Source organism: Oncorhynchus mykiss, chromosome 27 (genome assembly GCF_057628025.1).
Source record: "Oncorhynchus mykiss isolate SJ-2025 chromosome 27, ASM5762802v1, whole genome shotgun sequence".
Classification (NCBI taxonomy): Eukaryota; Metazoa; Chordata; class Actinopteri; order Salmoniformes; family Salmonidae; genus Oncorhynchus; species Oncorhynchus mykiss.
In genome coordinates, this window is record NC_143048.1 from 4,104,420 (window position 1) to 4,119,552 (window position 15,133).

At 40.8% G+C, this 15,133-nt stretch overlaps 1 protein-coding gene across 1 annotated transcript; it reads left to right on the plus strand.

Annotated features, from left to right (window-relative positions):
• The first annotated feature begins 3,712 nt into the window (after nt 1-3,712).
• Nucleotides 3,713-13,495, plus strand: LOC110507044 (G protein-coupled receptor 171-like). Its single transcript, XM_036965221.2, has 2 exons — nt 3,713-3,851; nt 12,200-13,495. Exon 2 carries the CDS (start codon nt 12,671-12,673, stop codon nt 13,271-13,273), a length of 603 nt encoding a protein of 200 aa, XP_036821116.1. The 5' UTR covers nt 3,713-3,851; nt 12,200-12,670; the 3' UTR covers nt 13,274-13,495.
• The last annotated feature ends 1,638 nt before the right edge of the window (nt 13,496-15,133 follow it).

Sequence of the window (15,133 nt, forward strand, 5' to 3'; positions counted from 1 at the left end):
GCGCAATCAACTTGACATTCAGGACTCTGCTTGAAGAACACGTGAGAACATGTCTGGAGAAGGATTGGCAGGGGTGGTAGCAGAGCGAAACTGCAATTCGATTGAAGGGGAATGGGCAAACAATCAAACTTTACTCGGCGTGATGGCAGTTCAGCCCAGCTGTAACTGGGTCAGAGACGGTAGGAGATAGTGACTGAGAAGAAAGCAAAGCAAGTAGCACATAGCGGTACAAATAAAGGGGAGAGAGGGAAAAATAAAAAACAAAGCAGGAGAGAAAGGGAGTAGGGGTTTGAAGGGGAGCACGAGGTCTATGGAGGATATGAAGAAAAGGATGATTGAGGAAAGCAACATAGTTTCCAACGTCAGAGGCAGTTCAGTGGTAGAGTGCTGAGGAGGAAGGGCAAGATAAGTTGCGAGGGGATCATGGAGGTCAGGAGGAGCTTAAAGTGATTCTGAGGTTTAGGGAGGAAGGGGGAGTTGGGGCAATGAGTCCGATAAGGTTGACGGCTGTGATAAAATAGTTGATTGGGGAAGTTGTCAATACAATAGGGTTAAGAGATGGGAGCTTGTTTGTGTTCTGTAAAGACATAGGGTGGAGGCAAAAAGCTCAGAGTGAAGCAAATAGGGAACTGTAAGGTGGTGTTGAGCAGCTGGACCGATCAAGCATTGGGGTGATAACAGGAGTGCCTGTGAGTGTTAGCACTAAAGAGGTAAGTGACATTTTTAGAAGAAGCGTTCCAGTGAATTTTCAAAGATGGCAAGCAACAAGGGATGAAGTGAGGGTAGATAGCCCATCTATTCTGTTACATTTCACGGACAGGATACTTCCAAATAAAGTAACCACAGGATATATGAGTTACAATGTGAGGGCTTATGTACCCAAGCCTTTAAGATGTTCTAACTGTCAGAGGTTTGGGCACGTGGCAACAGCCTGTAAAGAGAGAAAGAGGCATGCCAGGTGTGGAGGGGAGCATGAGTATGGGAACTGTGTCAATGGTGTACAACCAAAGTGCTACAGCTGTGGGGGTGCTCATAGTGAGGTGTATGGTGGTTTTTGAGGCAATGAAGCAGGCAGTGGAGGTGCAACAAGTGAGAGGGGACAGAAGGGTGTCATATGGTGAGGCAGTGAGGGAGGTCCAGGTCCAGGGAGATACAGGTTCAAGGAAGAGATGGGTTGGAGCATCTAGACCAGGGATAACGGGGCAGGTGGGCAGAGATCTCATATACAGTTGAAGTCGGAAGTTAACTGTACATACACCTTAGCCAAATACATATAAACTCAGCTTTTCACAATTCATGACAATTAATCCCAGTAAAAATTATCTGTCTTAGGTCAGTTAGGATCACCACTTTATTTTAAGAATGTGAAATGTCAGAATAATAGTAGAGAGAATGATTTATTTCAGCTTTTATTTCATCACATTCCCAATGGGTCAGAAGTTTACGTACACTCAATTAATATTTGGTAGCATTGCATTTAAATTGTTTAACTGGGTCAAACATTTCGGTTAGCATTCCACAAGCTTCCCACAACAAGTTGGGTGAATTTTGGCCCATTCCTCCTGACAGAGCTGGTGTAACTAAGTCAGGTTTGTAGGCCTCCTTGCTTACACAAGCTTTTTCAGTTCTGCCCACACATGTTCTATAGGATTGAGGTCAGGGCTTTGTGATGGCCACCTCAATACCTTGACTTTATTGTCCTTAAGCCATTTTTCCACAACTTTGGAAGTATGCTTGGGGTCATTGTCCATTTGGAAGACACACTTGCGACCAACCTTTAACTTCCTGACTGATGTCTTGAGATGTTGCTTCAATACATCCACATAATTTTCATCCCTCATGATGCCATCTATTTTATTTAGTGCACCAGTCCCTATTGCAGCAAAGCACCCCCACAACATGATGCTGCCACTCCCGTGCTTCACGGTTGGGATGGTGTTCTTCGGTTTGCAAGCCTCACTCTTTTTCCTCCAAACATAATGATCGTCTTTATGGCCAAACAGTTCTATTTTTGTTTCATCAGACCAGAGGACATTTCTCCAAAAAGTACGATCTTTGTCCCCATGTGCAGTTGCAAATCGTAGTCTGGCTTTTTTATGGCGGTTTTGGAGCAGTGGCTTCTTCCTTGCTGAGCGGCCTTTCAGGTTATGTTGGTATAAGACTCGTTTTACTGTGGATATAGATACTTTTGCACCCGTTTCCTCCAACATCTTCACAAGGTCCTTTGCTGTTGTTCTGGAGACAAAACACGTCTCCTTCCTGAGCGGTATGACGGCTGCGTGATGTCAAGCGAAGAGGCACTGAGTTTGAAGGTAGGCCTTGAAATACATCTACAGGTACACCTCCAATTGACTCAAATTATGTCAATTAGCCTATCAGAAGCTTCTAAAGCCATGACATAATTTTCTGGAATTTTCCAAGCTGTTTAAAGGCACAGTCAACTTAGTGTATGTAAACTTCTGACCCACTGGAATTGTGATACTGTGAATTATAGGTTAAATAATCTGTCTGTAAACAATTGTTGGAGAAATGACTTGTGTCATGCACAAAGTAGATGTCCTAACCGACTTGCCAAAACGATAGTTTGTTAACAAGAAATTTGTGGATGGAACTGCCTGGAACATAAATAAATATATATTATAAAATACATATATTGAGGCTAAAATTGGCTAACTAAAAATGTGATGTCTCTACTCAATACAGAATATGAAATGGGTTACCTATGGGCATCCTTTGGTCTAGATAGAACATACATTTGCCTATTTGCCTTGTACCGCTATTTTGCCCGGCTGAGAGCCTCGACCTCGGCTATAATTTTTCCTTTAATAATAAACTCAGACGACAGCTTGACCTGACTGACTATATGTAACCTGTGGTTTACCTTAGTGATTTAGACGGAGAAATATACTGCTTGACCTCGTTTCTGTCCCCAAACTCTCTATTCAACCAACCTGCACACTCATTGTCCTCTTAGTCAATGGCTCTAGTCTTGTTTTTGACAAAAGTACAATATTAATCATTGTGCGTTCAATCAATCAAATCATGGCAACACGTACAGTCAGATAAAACACCAAGGTTAGTGTCTGTGCACTTCGTGTCTTATGTATTTGTAGCAAGCTCCAATAAATGATACACATTAGAAATGAGTACCTGTCATAATTTCCATGTGTGATCAAAAGCACAGATTAGGGAACAGAAATGACACTTCTCTATTGAGCACATCTTATTTCTGTGCATCAGTTCCTGTAGCAGATACAGACTGCCGAAACCCACCACAGAATTTCATGTCCTCAAAATGTAAAACCTTAAAAGCATAACATAATATAGCTAAAAGTTTTTTGTTTTTGTGTGGTATGAGGAAGGCTTTTACAAGAGGAAGTCCAACATACAGAATGCCAAAACAATATTGTAGCAAATAAACCTGAAAATAAAATATGCAATTAAAGTGCATCCTCTTTTAAAGGGTTAGATTATATCTCAGTTTCTAATGCTAAATAGACCTGTCAAATAGGACATTTCAACCAAAAATAGGACTTGTTTCAATCTGCTGTACAAATGGTGAGATACTGTCAAGCAAACGTATTCCTTAGGTACACTGAGATAAAAAAAAAAAAAATGGTTATACTGTTTTTCAAACTACAAAATGGTGAGATTTAGAATGGAAATCTTTTTGGGCTTCCTTCTACAGGTCCCTGACTGTCTAGGATGTGTTGTCTGGGTGTATACGCTAAAGAAATTGAACATGAAACTCATTGTGTTCACCACTTCCTGTAATGTCATTTTAAACAGACAGTGACTTCGGTGTCTCAGCTGAAAACCAACAAACAGACAACGAAAGAGTGACATCTGAAGTAAGTATTATTTTTTAAACAAGGTTCATAGGTGTTGTTCTAAGATCACTGCAGTACACTTGTTTATGTTTTGCTGGCTGGCCTCAGTTTTCTAAACTATTCAAATTTGCATGACCTAACCACATGTGGATTTTTTTTTGTCAGTGTCGTGGAAATGTGTTTAATTAAATAAAATCAACACCTAAAATAAACAATAAACAGTAACAAATAAACAAACCCCTTTAATCAGCAATCTAATAATTTCAACCTGTTGATATAAATTTAGTAAAAACTATCCTGATTTTTAACAAATCTAAAATCTTTCAAAAGTTAGCGCTGTCTCATCAGCGTAAAAATCCAAACAAATTTTTTTCCACTCATATCCACAAAGTTTTCATTCCCCAAAGGTCAATACTGTTCAGCACGTACATTAATGATCTTCCTTCTGTCTGTACAGGGTCTGAAGTTCCAATGTATGCAGATGATACAGTGATAAATTCATGCAAATAACAAACAAACTACACAAGAACACACTACTATAATGGTTCAGATGACAAAATTGCTCAGAGACTCATGTTTACATCTCAATAAAATAAAACACAATCAGCACGTTTCTTAAAAAACAACAACTGATGCCCCTGAGACAGATGTCTATGTATCAGGGGAAAAGCACAAATAACCAAATTCAACCTAGCTAGTTTCCCAAAACGTATGCAATTGTTTTGACTATAGAGTTAACAAAACTATCATTCAAATCTATGATACTCCCCCACTTAACATACTACCTTACTAGTTTGGCCCAAGCTTGCTTTTCAACATTAATACCCATTCCGTCTTCTGTCAACAGGCTCTCAAACTACTCAACCTGCAATCAACTTTAATGACCTGACATTGTTCCACATAATGGAAACAGATTATAATGTTAGACTACATTACCTTTCCTGCTCAAATTCACTGGTGTTACCTAAACAATCAAACCAAGAATCAATAACCATCAGAATACATTATCACAATGTTTCCTTACTCACACCTGAATCACTTTACAACTTTCTCTTCTCTTTCATCTTCCCACATATGAAATGTCCAAGACTTTAAAAATAACACACACAGCGCCAAAATTATAGCATGTGTCAGTCAATCTATAAGAATGAAAAACATTTCGGGGGGCACCTCTCTATCGCCATTATCTCTCCTCTATTATTTAGAATTTCTTTAATTTAGGTAACTGTCTCCTCTATTGATACAGTTATTTAAATACGACTCAATTCTCAATACATTATTCCAGCAGATCATTTAGGCAACAGACACTGTCTTGAGTCGCTTCGCTCTTATTTTAAGTTGAATGAATTAGTCTTTCAATTTAAACCAAACAAGCTATTTAAAACATTCACTTTATATTTTATACAAACACAAGCGACCATAATTTTCCAGGCAAAACATACAAATAGTTTAATTACAATCAAAAACTCAGATTTTAGTTAACGCCTTGGCTGGGAACCGAACACGGGGCTCCAGCTTGGAAGGCAGCTATGGTCACCACTATACCACCAACACTATGTAAATGACTAAGATTCTCCGCAAATAAACCCACTTTACAATTGTCTGTATTCGTAAAATCTGGACACGTCACTATCGGCAATTCCGATAGTTTTAAAGGTCCAAGCGTTACTCCGGCTATGATTCTCATATGCCAAATGAATAGATTAGCAATCAAAGAATAACATCGACATTTATTACACAAGGAAACAGATCCTGCGCCTTTTAATAAAAGTAGATTATGTTTACTCATGCAACGTATTTCAATTACTTTACTACATGATGATGATAATGATAATTAGTTTGATGGAAACTTTAGGCTTTCTATGACATCATCAATTACGTTGATATTCCCTCGAATTCTCTCTAACTTTATGGAAAACAGTTTATTCAATAAATCCCGCAATTTATCTCATACTGGGAAGAAAAAATATAACATTATCAGACCTTAAGGGCAGTTTTATTTCAAATGTTGTACCCAGACGGAGATAATCCAATAAGCGTTTTATAGTTACATCGTTAGGGTAAGATAACCAAAAGTGGACACACTCTAATCAGTTTCCAGAGCTCCATTTCCCAGATTTTGTAGACTAGTTTAATAGTGCTTACACCCTCATCTTTATCAAATTATCCATTAAAGATACCAACTCAAAACCTACGTACATCTACGAACGGGTGGTTTAAATTGTATCTAATTATATTCTCAGCATTACTTTATCAAATCTGTAGTAATTGATTATACACACATACAATTAATCATAATTTCAAATATTCACAGAATCCATATAAAACATAAGAAATCTTAGGTACTCACACAGAACTTTAAGGATCACCCACACAGGATTGGTCAGATGTTCACACAGAACTGGTCAGACGTTCACACAGAACATCAGAACATACTTGAAAGGTTACTCACACAGTCAACCTACCCCGCTCACACAGAACGCTCCGACAAATATTACCTAGTGATCCCATAACAAAATACTCACACAGAGTAACCCAGGGCATACCTGGCTAGCACATTTAAAATAATTGGAATTCACCACGTCTGAGGGTCACTTAGACAATCACACAGACACACAGAATGAGGTCCTTCTTCCAATAGGGCTTCACCAAGTACCATGTTTCACACAGAACACACAGTCACCCTGGCCCCTCACCCCCACAGACCGCACCAATCCCCACTGTGATCAATTCAGTGTCAGGACAGCTCTTGGTCACTCGCAACCGGACAGTGGCAGAGTATCTTTGAGTCCACAAACTCTCAGATTACTCTCCTCTGACTCGGCCCTGCTTACGCCTCCAAGGTGCCCTCCTTACAGAGGAATTCACACTCAGAGTATACGTAACAGAGGCATATTTAAAAAACTTGACTTCAAGTGTGTGTGGTTCGCTCACCTCTTTCTTTAAAAAAAACTCAGTTTGAGATGTGGTATCCACTCTGCTCACTTCCTCTCAGATCAAAGGTTGGTCCATCTGCCTCGTTCCCGAAGTGTGGTTTCCCTAAGATCCCAATTTTGAGGGATCCCTCGTGCACAATTTATTTACCTAGATTGTCAGGAATGGTCACTGAGTGAAGATTCACATCCCTTCCTCGTCGCCAAATGTCGTGGAAATTTCCTGTATTACCAAATCATGAGAGAGTAAACCACACACAAGTCAGAGTTATCATAAAGTCCATCTTTAATTATATGAGCTTCACCATAGCCCTGTGACTCTCAGATCAATTCAGTGTCTATAAATTAATTCTCTGAGAGTGCTTACAAAACAGTTCTTAGTATAATTTATAGCCGAGACACACCCATCAAAACTCACATGACGAATAACAGATCTTAGGAACATTACACAAAGAACCTTTTACCAGAAAAAAAAAGAGTATCCTATAGCCAGACAGCATTAGCTATAAATTATCGTTCAGTTTGCCCTCTTAGACGAGGTTCTACTTCTCGTTCTTGGTACCACATAGGACCAAAACATTACCTCATTCAATGGCATATATCAATTGTCAATTCTAGATACTCCCATAAAAAATACAACCCCTCCTGGACAAGCTTACGGAGAGGAGTGACTGGCACACAGACATTGTGGAGCCAACTAGCTGGTTCCCCATTAATCACACCATCCCTTCACATGGTTTAGGAATAGTTACAGACACATTCACAGATAAGACAAACCTGACCTCTCCCCTCTCTGGGCCCCAAGTAACTTTTCCCAAATAAGCATACTTATGAACATTGATAAAACATCTTATTTATCAATGTTACCTAAATAATTCTGATTCTGCCACAACATCAGTCAAAGGTGCATGTTGTGTTAGACTATCTACTCCCCAATTGATGATGACGCTTCCCACAAACTCCACCGATGACACCCTCCATCAGTGCGTTGTCTATGACCAAATCAAATGTTATTTGTCACATGCGCCGAATACAACTGGAGTAGACCTTTACTGTGAAATGCTTACTTTACAAGCCCTTAGGATCAGACCCTTTTTTTCACCTTTTCGCCTAAAATGACATACCCAAATCTAACTGCCTGTAGCTCAGGACCTGAAGCAATCATATGCATTTTCTTGATACCATTTCAAAAGGAAACACTTTGAAGTTTGTGGAAATGTGAAATGAATATAGGAGAATATAACACATTAGATCTGGTAAAAGCGAATATAAATAAAAAAACATTTGTACCATAATTTTAGAAATGCAAGAGAAAGGCCATAATGTATTATTCCAGCCCAGGCGCAATTTTGATTTTGGCCACTAGATGGCTGCAGTGTAAGTGCAACGTTTTAGACTTATCCAATGAACCATTGTATTTCTGTTCAACATTTTGTATCAAGACTGCCCAAATGTGCATAATTGGTTTATTAATAACTTTTCAAGTTCATGATTGTGCACTCTCCTCAAACAACATCATGGTATTGTTTTACTGTAATAGCTACTGTAAATTGGACAGTGAAGTTATATTAACAAGAATTTAAGCTTTCTGCCAATATCAGATATGTCTATGTCCTGGGAAATGTTCTTGTTACTTACAACCTCATGCTAATCGCATTAGCCCACATTAGCTCAACCATCCTGTGTGGGACCCACCGATCCTGTAGCGGTTTTAACTTCTTCGAGATAGGGGGCGCTCTTTTAATTTTTGGATAAAAAACGTTCCCGTTTTAAACAAGATATTTTGTCACGAAAAGATGCTCAACTATGCATGTCATTGACAGCTTTGGAAAGAAAAAACTCTGACGTTTCCAAAACTGCAAAGATATTATCTGTGAGTGCCCCAGAACTAATGCTACAGGTGAAACCAAGATGAAATTTCATACAGGAAATGGTCCAGATTTTGAATGCCCTGTGTTCCAATGTCTCCTTATATGGCTGTGAATGCGCCAGGAATGAGCCTGCACTTTCTGTCGTTTCCCCAAGGTGTCTGCAGAATTGTGACGTATTTGTAGGCATATCATTGGAAGATTGACCATAAGAGACTACATTTACCAGGTGTCCGCCCGGTGTCCTCCGTCGAAATTATTGCGTAATCTCCAGGTCCATGCGCGTTCCATTTTCTTCAGAGGAGAAAGTCAACTGCCACGAATGATTTATCATCGATAGATATGTGAAAAACAGCTTGAGGCTTGATTCTAAACAACGTTTGCCATGTTTCTGTCGATATTATGGAGTTAATTTGGAAAAAAGTTTGCGTTGTAATGACTTAATTTTCGGGGGTTTTCGTAGCCAAACGTGATGAACAAAACGGAGCGATTTGTCCTACACAAATAATATTTTTGGAAAAACTGAACATTTGCTATCTAACTGAGAGTCTCCTCATTGAAAACATCTGAAGTTCTTCAAAGGTAAATGATTTTATTTGAATGCTTTTCTTGTTTTTGTGAAAATGTTGCATGCTGAATGCTAGGCTTAATGGTATGCTAGCTATTAATACTCTTACACAAATGCTTGTTTAGCTATGGTTCAAAAGCATATTTTGAAAATCTGAGATGACAGTGTTGTTAACAAAAGGCTAAGCTTGAGAGCTAATATATTTATTTCATTTCATTTGCGATTTTCATGAATAGTTAACGTTGCGTTATGCTAATGAGCTTGCGGCGATAATTCCACTCCTGGATACAGGTTTTTTTCGTGGCCAAACGTGATGAACAAAACGGAGCGATTTGTCCTACACAAATAATATTTTTGGAAAAACTGAACATTTGCTATCTAACTGAGAGTCTCCTCATTGAAAACATCTGAAGTTCTTCAAAGGTAAATGATTTTATTTGAATGCTTTTCTTGTTTTTGTGAAAATGTTGCATGCTGAATGCTAGGCTTAATGGTATGCTAGCTATCAATACTCTTACACAAATGCTTGTTTAGCTATGGTTCAAAAGCATATTTTGAAAATCTGAGATGACAGTGTTGTTATCAAAAGGCTAAGCTTGAGAGCTAATATATTTATTTCATTTCATTTGCGATTTTCATGAATAGTTAACGTTGCGTTATGCTAATGAGCTTGCGGCGATAATTACACTCCTGGATACAGGTTTTTTTCGTGGCCAAACGTGATGAACAAAACGGAGCGATTTGTCCTACACAAATAATATTTTTGGAAAAACTGAACATTTTCTATCTAACTGAGAGTCTCCTCATTGAAAACATCTGAAGTTCTTCAAAGGTAAATGATTTTCTTTGAATGCTTTTCTTGTTTTTGTGAAAATGTTGCATGCTGAATGCTAGGCTTAATGGTATGCTAGCTATCAATACTCTTACACAAATGCTTGTTTAGCTATGGTTCAAAAGCATATTTTGAAAATCTGAGATGACAGTGTTGTTAACAAAAGGCTAAGCTTGAGACCTAATATATTTATTTCATTTCATTTGCAATTTTCATGAATAGTTAACGTTGCGTTATGCTAATGAGCTTGAGGCTATAAATAGGATCCCAGATACGGGATTGCTCGTCGCAACAGGTTAACCAACAATGCAGTTCAAGAAATAGAGTTAAGAAAATTGTTACTAAATAAACGGACAAAAAACACACAAAAAACAATAACAAGGCAATATATATATATATATATATATATATATATATATATAGGGATTACCGACACTGTTTCAATGAGCGGGGGAACAAGTTAGTCGACTTTTGGAGGATGGCCTGGTGTCAACAAGGGCAGCAAAGAAGCCACTTCTCTCCAGGATAAAGATCAGGGACAGACTGATATTCTGCAAAAGGTACAGGTATTGGATCGCTGAGGACTGGGGTAAAGTCATTTTCTCTGACAAATCCACTTTCCGATTGTTTGGGGCATCCGGAAAAAAGCTTGTCCAGAGAAGACAAGGAAGAAGACTACCATCAGTCCTGTGTCATGCCAACAGTAAAGCATCTTGAGACCATTCATGTTGCTTCTAAGGCAAGGGAGTGGGCTCACTCACAATTTTGCCTAAGAAAATAGCCATGAATAAAGAATGGTACCAACACATCCTCCGAGAGCAACTTCTCCCAACCATCCAGGAACAGTTTGGTGATGAACAATGCATTTTCCAGCATGATGGAGCAACTAAGTGGCTCGGGGAACAAAACATCGATATTTTGGGTCCATGGCCAGGAAACTCCCCAGACCTTAATCCCATTGAGATCTTGTGGTCAATCCTCAAGAGGCGGGTGGACAAACAAAAACCCACAAATTCTGACAAACTCCAAGCATTGGTTATGCAGGAATGGGCTGCCATCAGTCAGGATGTAGCCCAGAAGTTAATTGACAGCATGCCAGGGCAGATTGCAGAGGTCTTGAAAAAGAAGGGTCAACACTGCAAATATTGACTCTTTGCATCAACTTCATGTAATTGTCAATAAAAGCCTTTGACACTTATGAAATGCTTATAATTATACTTCAGTATTCCATAGTATCATCTGACAAAAATATCTAAAGACACTGAAGCAGCAGACTGTAAAAATTTATATTTGTGTCATTCTCAAAGCTTTTGGCCACGACTGTACATGTAGGTAGGGTTAAAGTGACTTTGCATAGATAATAAACAGCGAGTAGCAGCAGTGGAAAAACAAAGTGTGTGTGTGTGTGGGGGGGGGGGGGGGGGGGGGGGGGTGTATATATGCAAATAGTCCAGGTGGCCATTTGATTAATTGTTCAGCAGTCTTATGGCTTGGGGGTAGAGCTGGTCCTTGACTTGACGCTCCGATACCGCTTGCTGTGTGGTAGCAGAGAGAACAGTCTATGACTTGAATGACTGGAGTCTTTGACATTTTCTTGGGCCTTCCTCTGACATGCCTAGTATATACACTACCGTTCCAAAGTTTAGGGTCACTTAGAAAGAAGAGCACATTTTTTTGTCCATTAAAATAACATAAAATTATCAGAAATACGGTGTAGACATTGTTAATGTTGTAAAGTACTATTGTTGCTGGAAACGCAGATTTTTTATGGAATATCTACATAGACAGAGGCCCATTATCAGCAACCATCACTTCTGTGTTCCAAAGCCACATTGTGTTAGCTAATCCAAGTTTATCATTTTAAAAGGCTAATTGATGCCTTACAAGCCCTCAACTGCCTTACAAGTCCTCAACTGGCAGCTTCATTAAATAGTACCCGCAAAACACCAGTCTCAACGTCAACAGTGAAGAGGCTGTGATGCTGGTCTTCTAAAGAGAATTCCTCTGACCAGTGTCTGTATTATTTTGCCAGCATCCCAGAATCGCCTCTTCACTTTTGACGTTGTGACTGGTGTTTTGCAGGTACTCTTTAATGAAGCTGCCAGTTGAGGACTTTTGAGGCGTCTGTTTCTAAAACTAGACACTAATGTACTTGTCCTCTTGCTCAGTTGTGCAACAGGTGGCCCTGGTGGCCCTTTGGGTGTTCCTACACAGCTACAATGACAAGAAGAGCATAAATGTCTACCTGGTCAATCTCCTGACCGTTGACCTCCTGCTCACCCTGGCCCTGCCCTTCAAGGTGGCCAAAGACATGGGTGTGGCACCCTGGGGCCTCATGGTCTTCAACTGCTAGGTGAGAGCTGTGGTAATCTACATCAGCATGTATGTGTCCATCTTCTTCCTCACCTTCGTCAGCGTTGACTGCTACATGCAGATCAGGTATTATTATGGTTTTGAAACTGTCTTTTGAACTTATTTTAATGTTGTACTATTGTTAATTATTGTGTAAGGAGTATTAGCATTTTTTTGGTTAAATGTTTTGCTAGAATTAGAGGCACTTTAAACAATGACTGATTTATTGATTGACCAGCCAGAGCTCCAGACTGTTCCGTATACAGGAGGTGGGCTTCGCCAAGCTGATGTCAGTGATGGTGTGGCTACTTGTGCTCCTCATCATGGTGCCCAACATGGCCCTGCCCATCCAGGACGTCCCAGAGAGGAAGTTCCTGAGCTGCTCCAAGCTGAAGCAGGAGGTGGGACTCCACTGGCATGGCCTCGCCGTCTTCCTCTGTACCATCCTGTTCCTCAAAGCGTCCACGGCTGTCCTCGTTTCCAACGGTCTGGTGCTAAAGAGGTTGCTGGCGAGCAGGAATGACCCTGAACAGTGGCGCCATGCTCGCCGTGCCACCATCAATGTTACGGCGGGGACGGCAGCGTACGTGGTGTGCTTCGTGCCATACCACGTGGTACGGACGCCCTATACGCTAGCCCAGACCGAGGTCATCACTCCAGACTGCCAGACCAAAAGGCACCTCTTCCTGGCCAAGGAGTCCACATTACTGCTGGTGGTGCTGCATCTCTGCCTGGATCCTGTGCTCTACTACTACTTCTCCAAGACATTCAGAAAGAGGGTCAGGGAGGTGTTCAGGAGTAGGAGGAGCAGGCGGGATTCGAACACCAACCCAAGCCCTGACCCTGCGAGTGAAGACTTGAAGCTACAGCCAATAACTGCCAAGGAGTAGGGGAGAGAGGGGGGTGACAGAGATAAAGAAACAGAGAATGACCGCCGTATGAAAAACGTTTTACAAACCACTTTACAATAGAGTAGCCTGTAAGGACTCGACAAAAATGATTCTTCGCTGTGAGGTGTTTTATGCAGTCCCATGATGTTGTGATGTTATGACTGCATTGTTTACATTTCATTGTTGCATGATCACACTGAATAAAAGTACCAGTACCATTAATTGTTTTCACTAACTTCCTAAATTGATACATCTTTCCATGGTGCAGAGAGAAAATGTTGCAGTTTTAAGGCTAATTTCCTGCAATTCTACACTTTTTTGCCATGGGGTAGGATTTTCTCCCACTTTTATAGCTTTAATAGCCCGCTGACTTCCAACCTGAAAGACATTGTGTGCTAGTTTAGCCAACTAGTCCGGTACACAGCAGGCAGGAGGCAAGGGCGACACTGTGTGCTAGCTAGTTAGCTAGCTAACTGCTAGCTAGTTAGTTAGCTAACACACAATGCCGCTCCAGTCTCTCGCCTGCTGTGCTAGCGGGAGGCGGGGGCTACTGGCAGACAGTCATTCATGCCTGTTGGGCATGGTTCTCTCCGGTACACAGCAGGTGGGAGGTGTGGGTGACACGTGTGCTAGCTAACTAACAAGCTAGCACAAAGTGTCGCTAAGAAGATAGCTAGCACATGGTAGACAGTGTCCTTCGCAAACTGTTTTCCTGCAGTTCTGTCAGACGGTGGGGGCAGGTATTCGTCAGGCGAATGACACTGTCTATTGGTTAATACATTTATTTCCCTTTTGACCGTGTCACAAGCATGAAGACGTTGTGCTTGGGGGGGGGGTGTTCATGCAGGAACGAGTTCAGGCAGGAACCAATGGGATGCTTGAAGGGGGCGTTCCTGCAGATGTAGGAATGCCCACACTATTGGTTCAGTAACCTGGCTCTGCTTTTGTGCAGTGTGTCATGTGGTCAACTTAACTTCCATCGATCACAAAATCTATGGCAATGAATTGGACATATAGGACTCTGCTTGAAGAACACTCACCTGTCTGGAGAATGATTTGCGGGGGGAGGTAGCAGAGAGAAACTGCAATTCGATTGAAAGTGAATAAGCAAACAATCAAACTTTACACAGTGTGCTGTGACTGGGTCAAATATAGTTGGAAATAGTGATTGAGAAGAAGGTGAACCAAGTACGTTCATATCAAATAAAGGAGAGAAAGAAAGCAGGGTTTGAAGGGGAGCGAGAGGTCTATGGAGGAGGAGATGAAGAAAAAAATTATGTTTGAGGAGAGCAACAGTTTCCAACGCCAGCGGCAGTTCAGAGGTCGAGAGTGCAAAGGGCAAAGGGCAAGATAAGTTGCGAGGGGATCATGGACATGAGGAGGAGCATAAAGTGATTCTGAAGTTTAGGGAGAAAGGGGGAGTTGGGGCAATGAGGTTGATTGACGGCTGTGATAAAAGTTGATTTGGGAAGTTGTCAATGCAAAAGTGTTAAGCAATGAGAGCATCGTTGGTGTTCATTGTTGGTGTTCTGTAAGGAAATGGAGCATAGACAAAAATCTCTCAGAGTCAAGCAAATGTTCAAGGGAGAGATGGGTAGGCACATCTAGACCGGGGATTACGGGGCAGGTGGGCGGAGATATGACATGGGAAGAGGTTTGAGATTACCTCAATGTATTACTGGATGTTAGTGATGGTGGTAATACTACAATGGAATGGAATGCTCGAAGCTTGTTGGCTAATGGGCAGTAGTTCCAGCAGTTCGTTGTGGATATGCCAGCTAAACCAGCTAAACCGACTTCGGAGTTTATCATACAGGGTATGTAGTGGTTCGTAATGGACAGAGATGTAGGGGGAGGGGA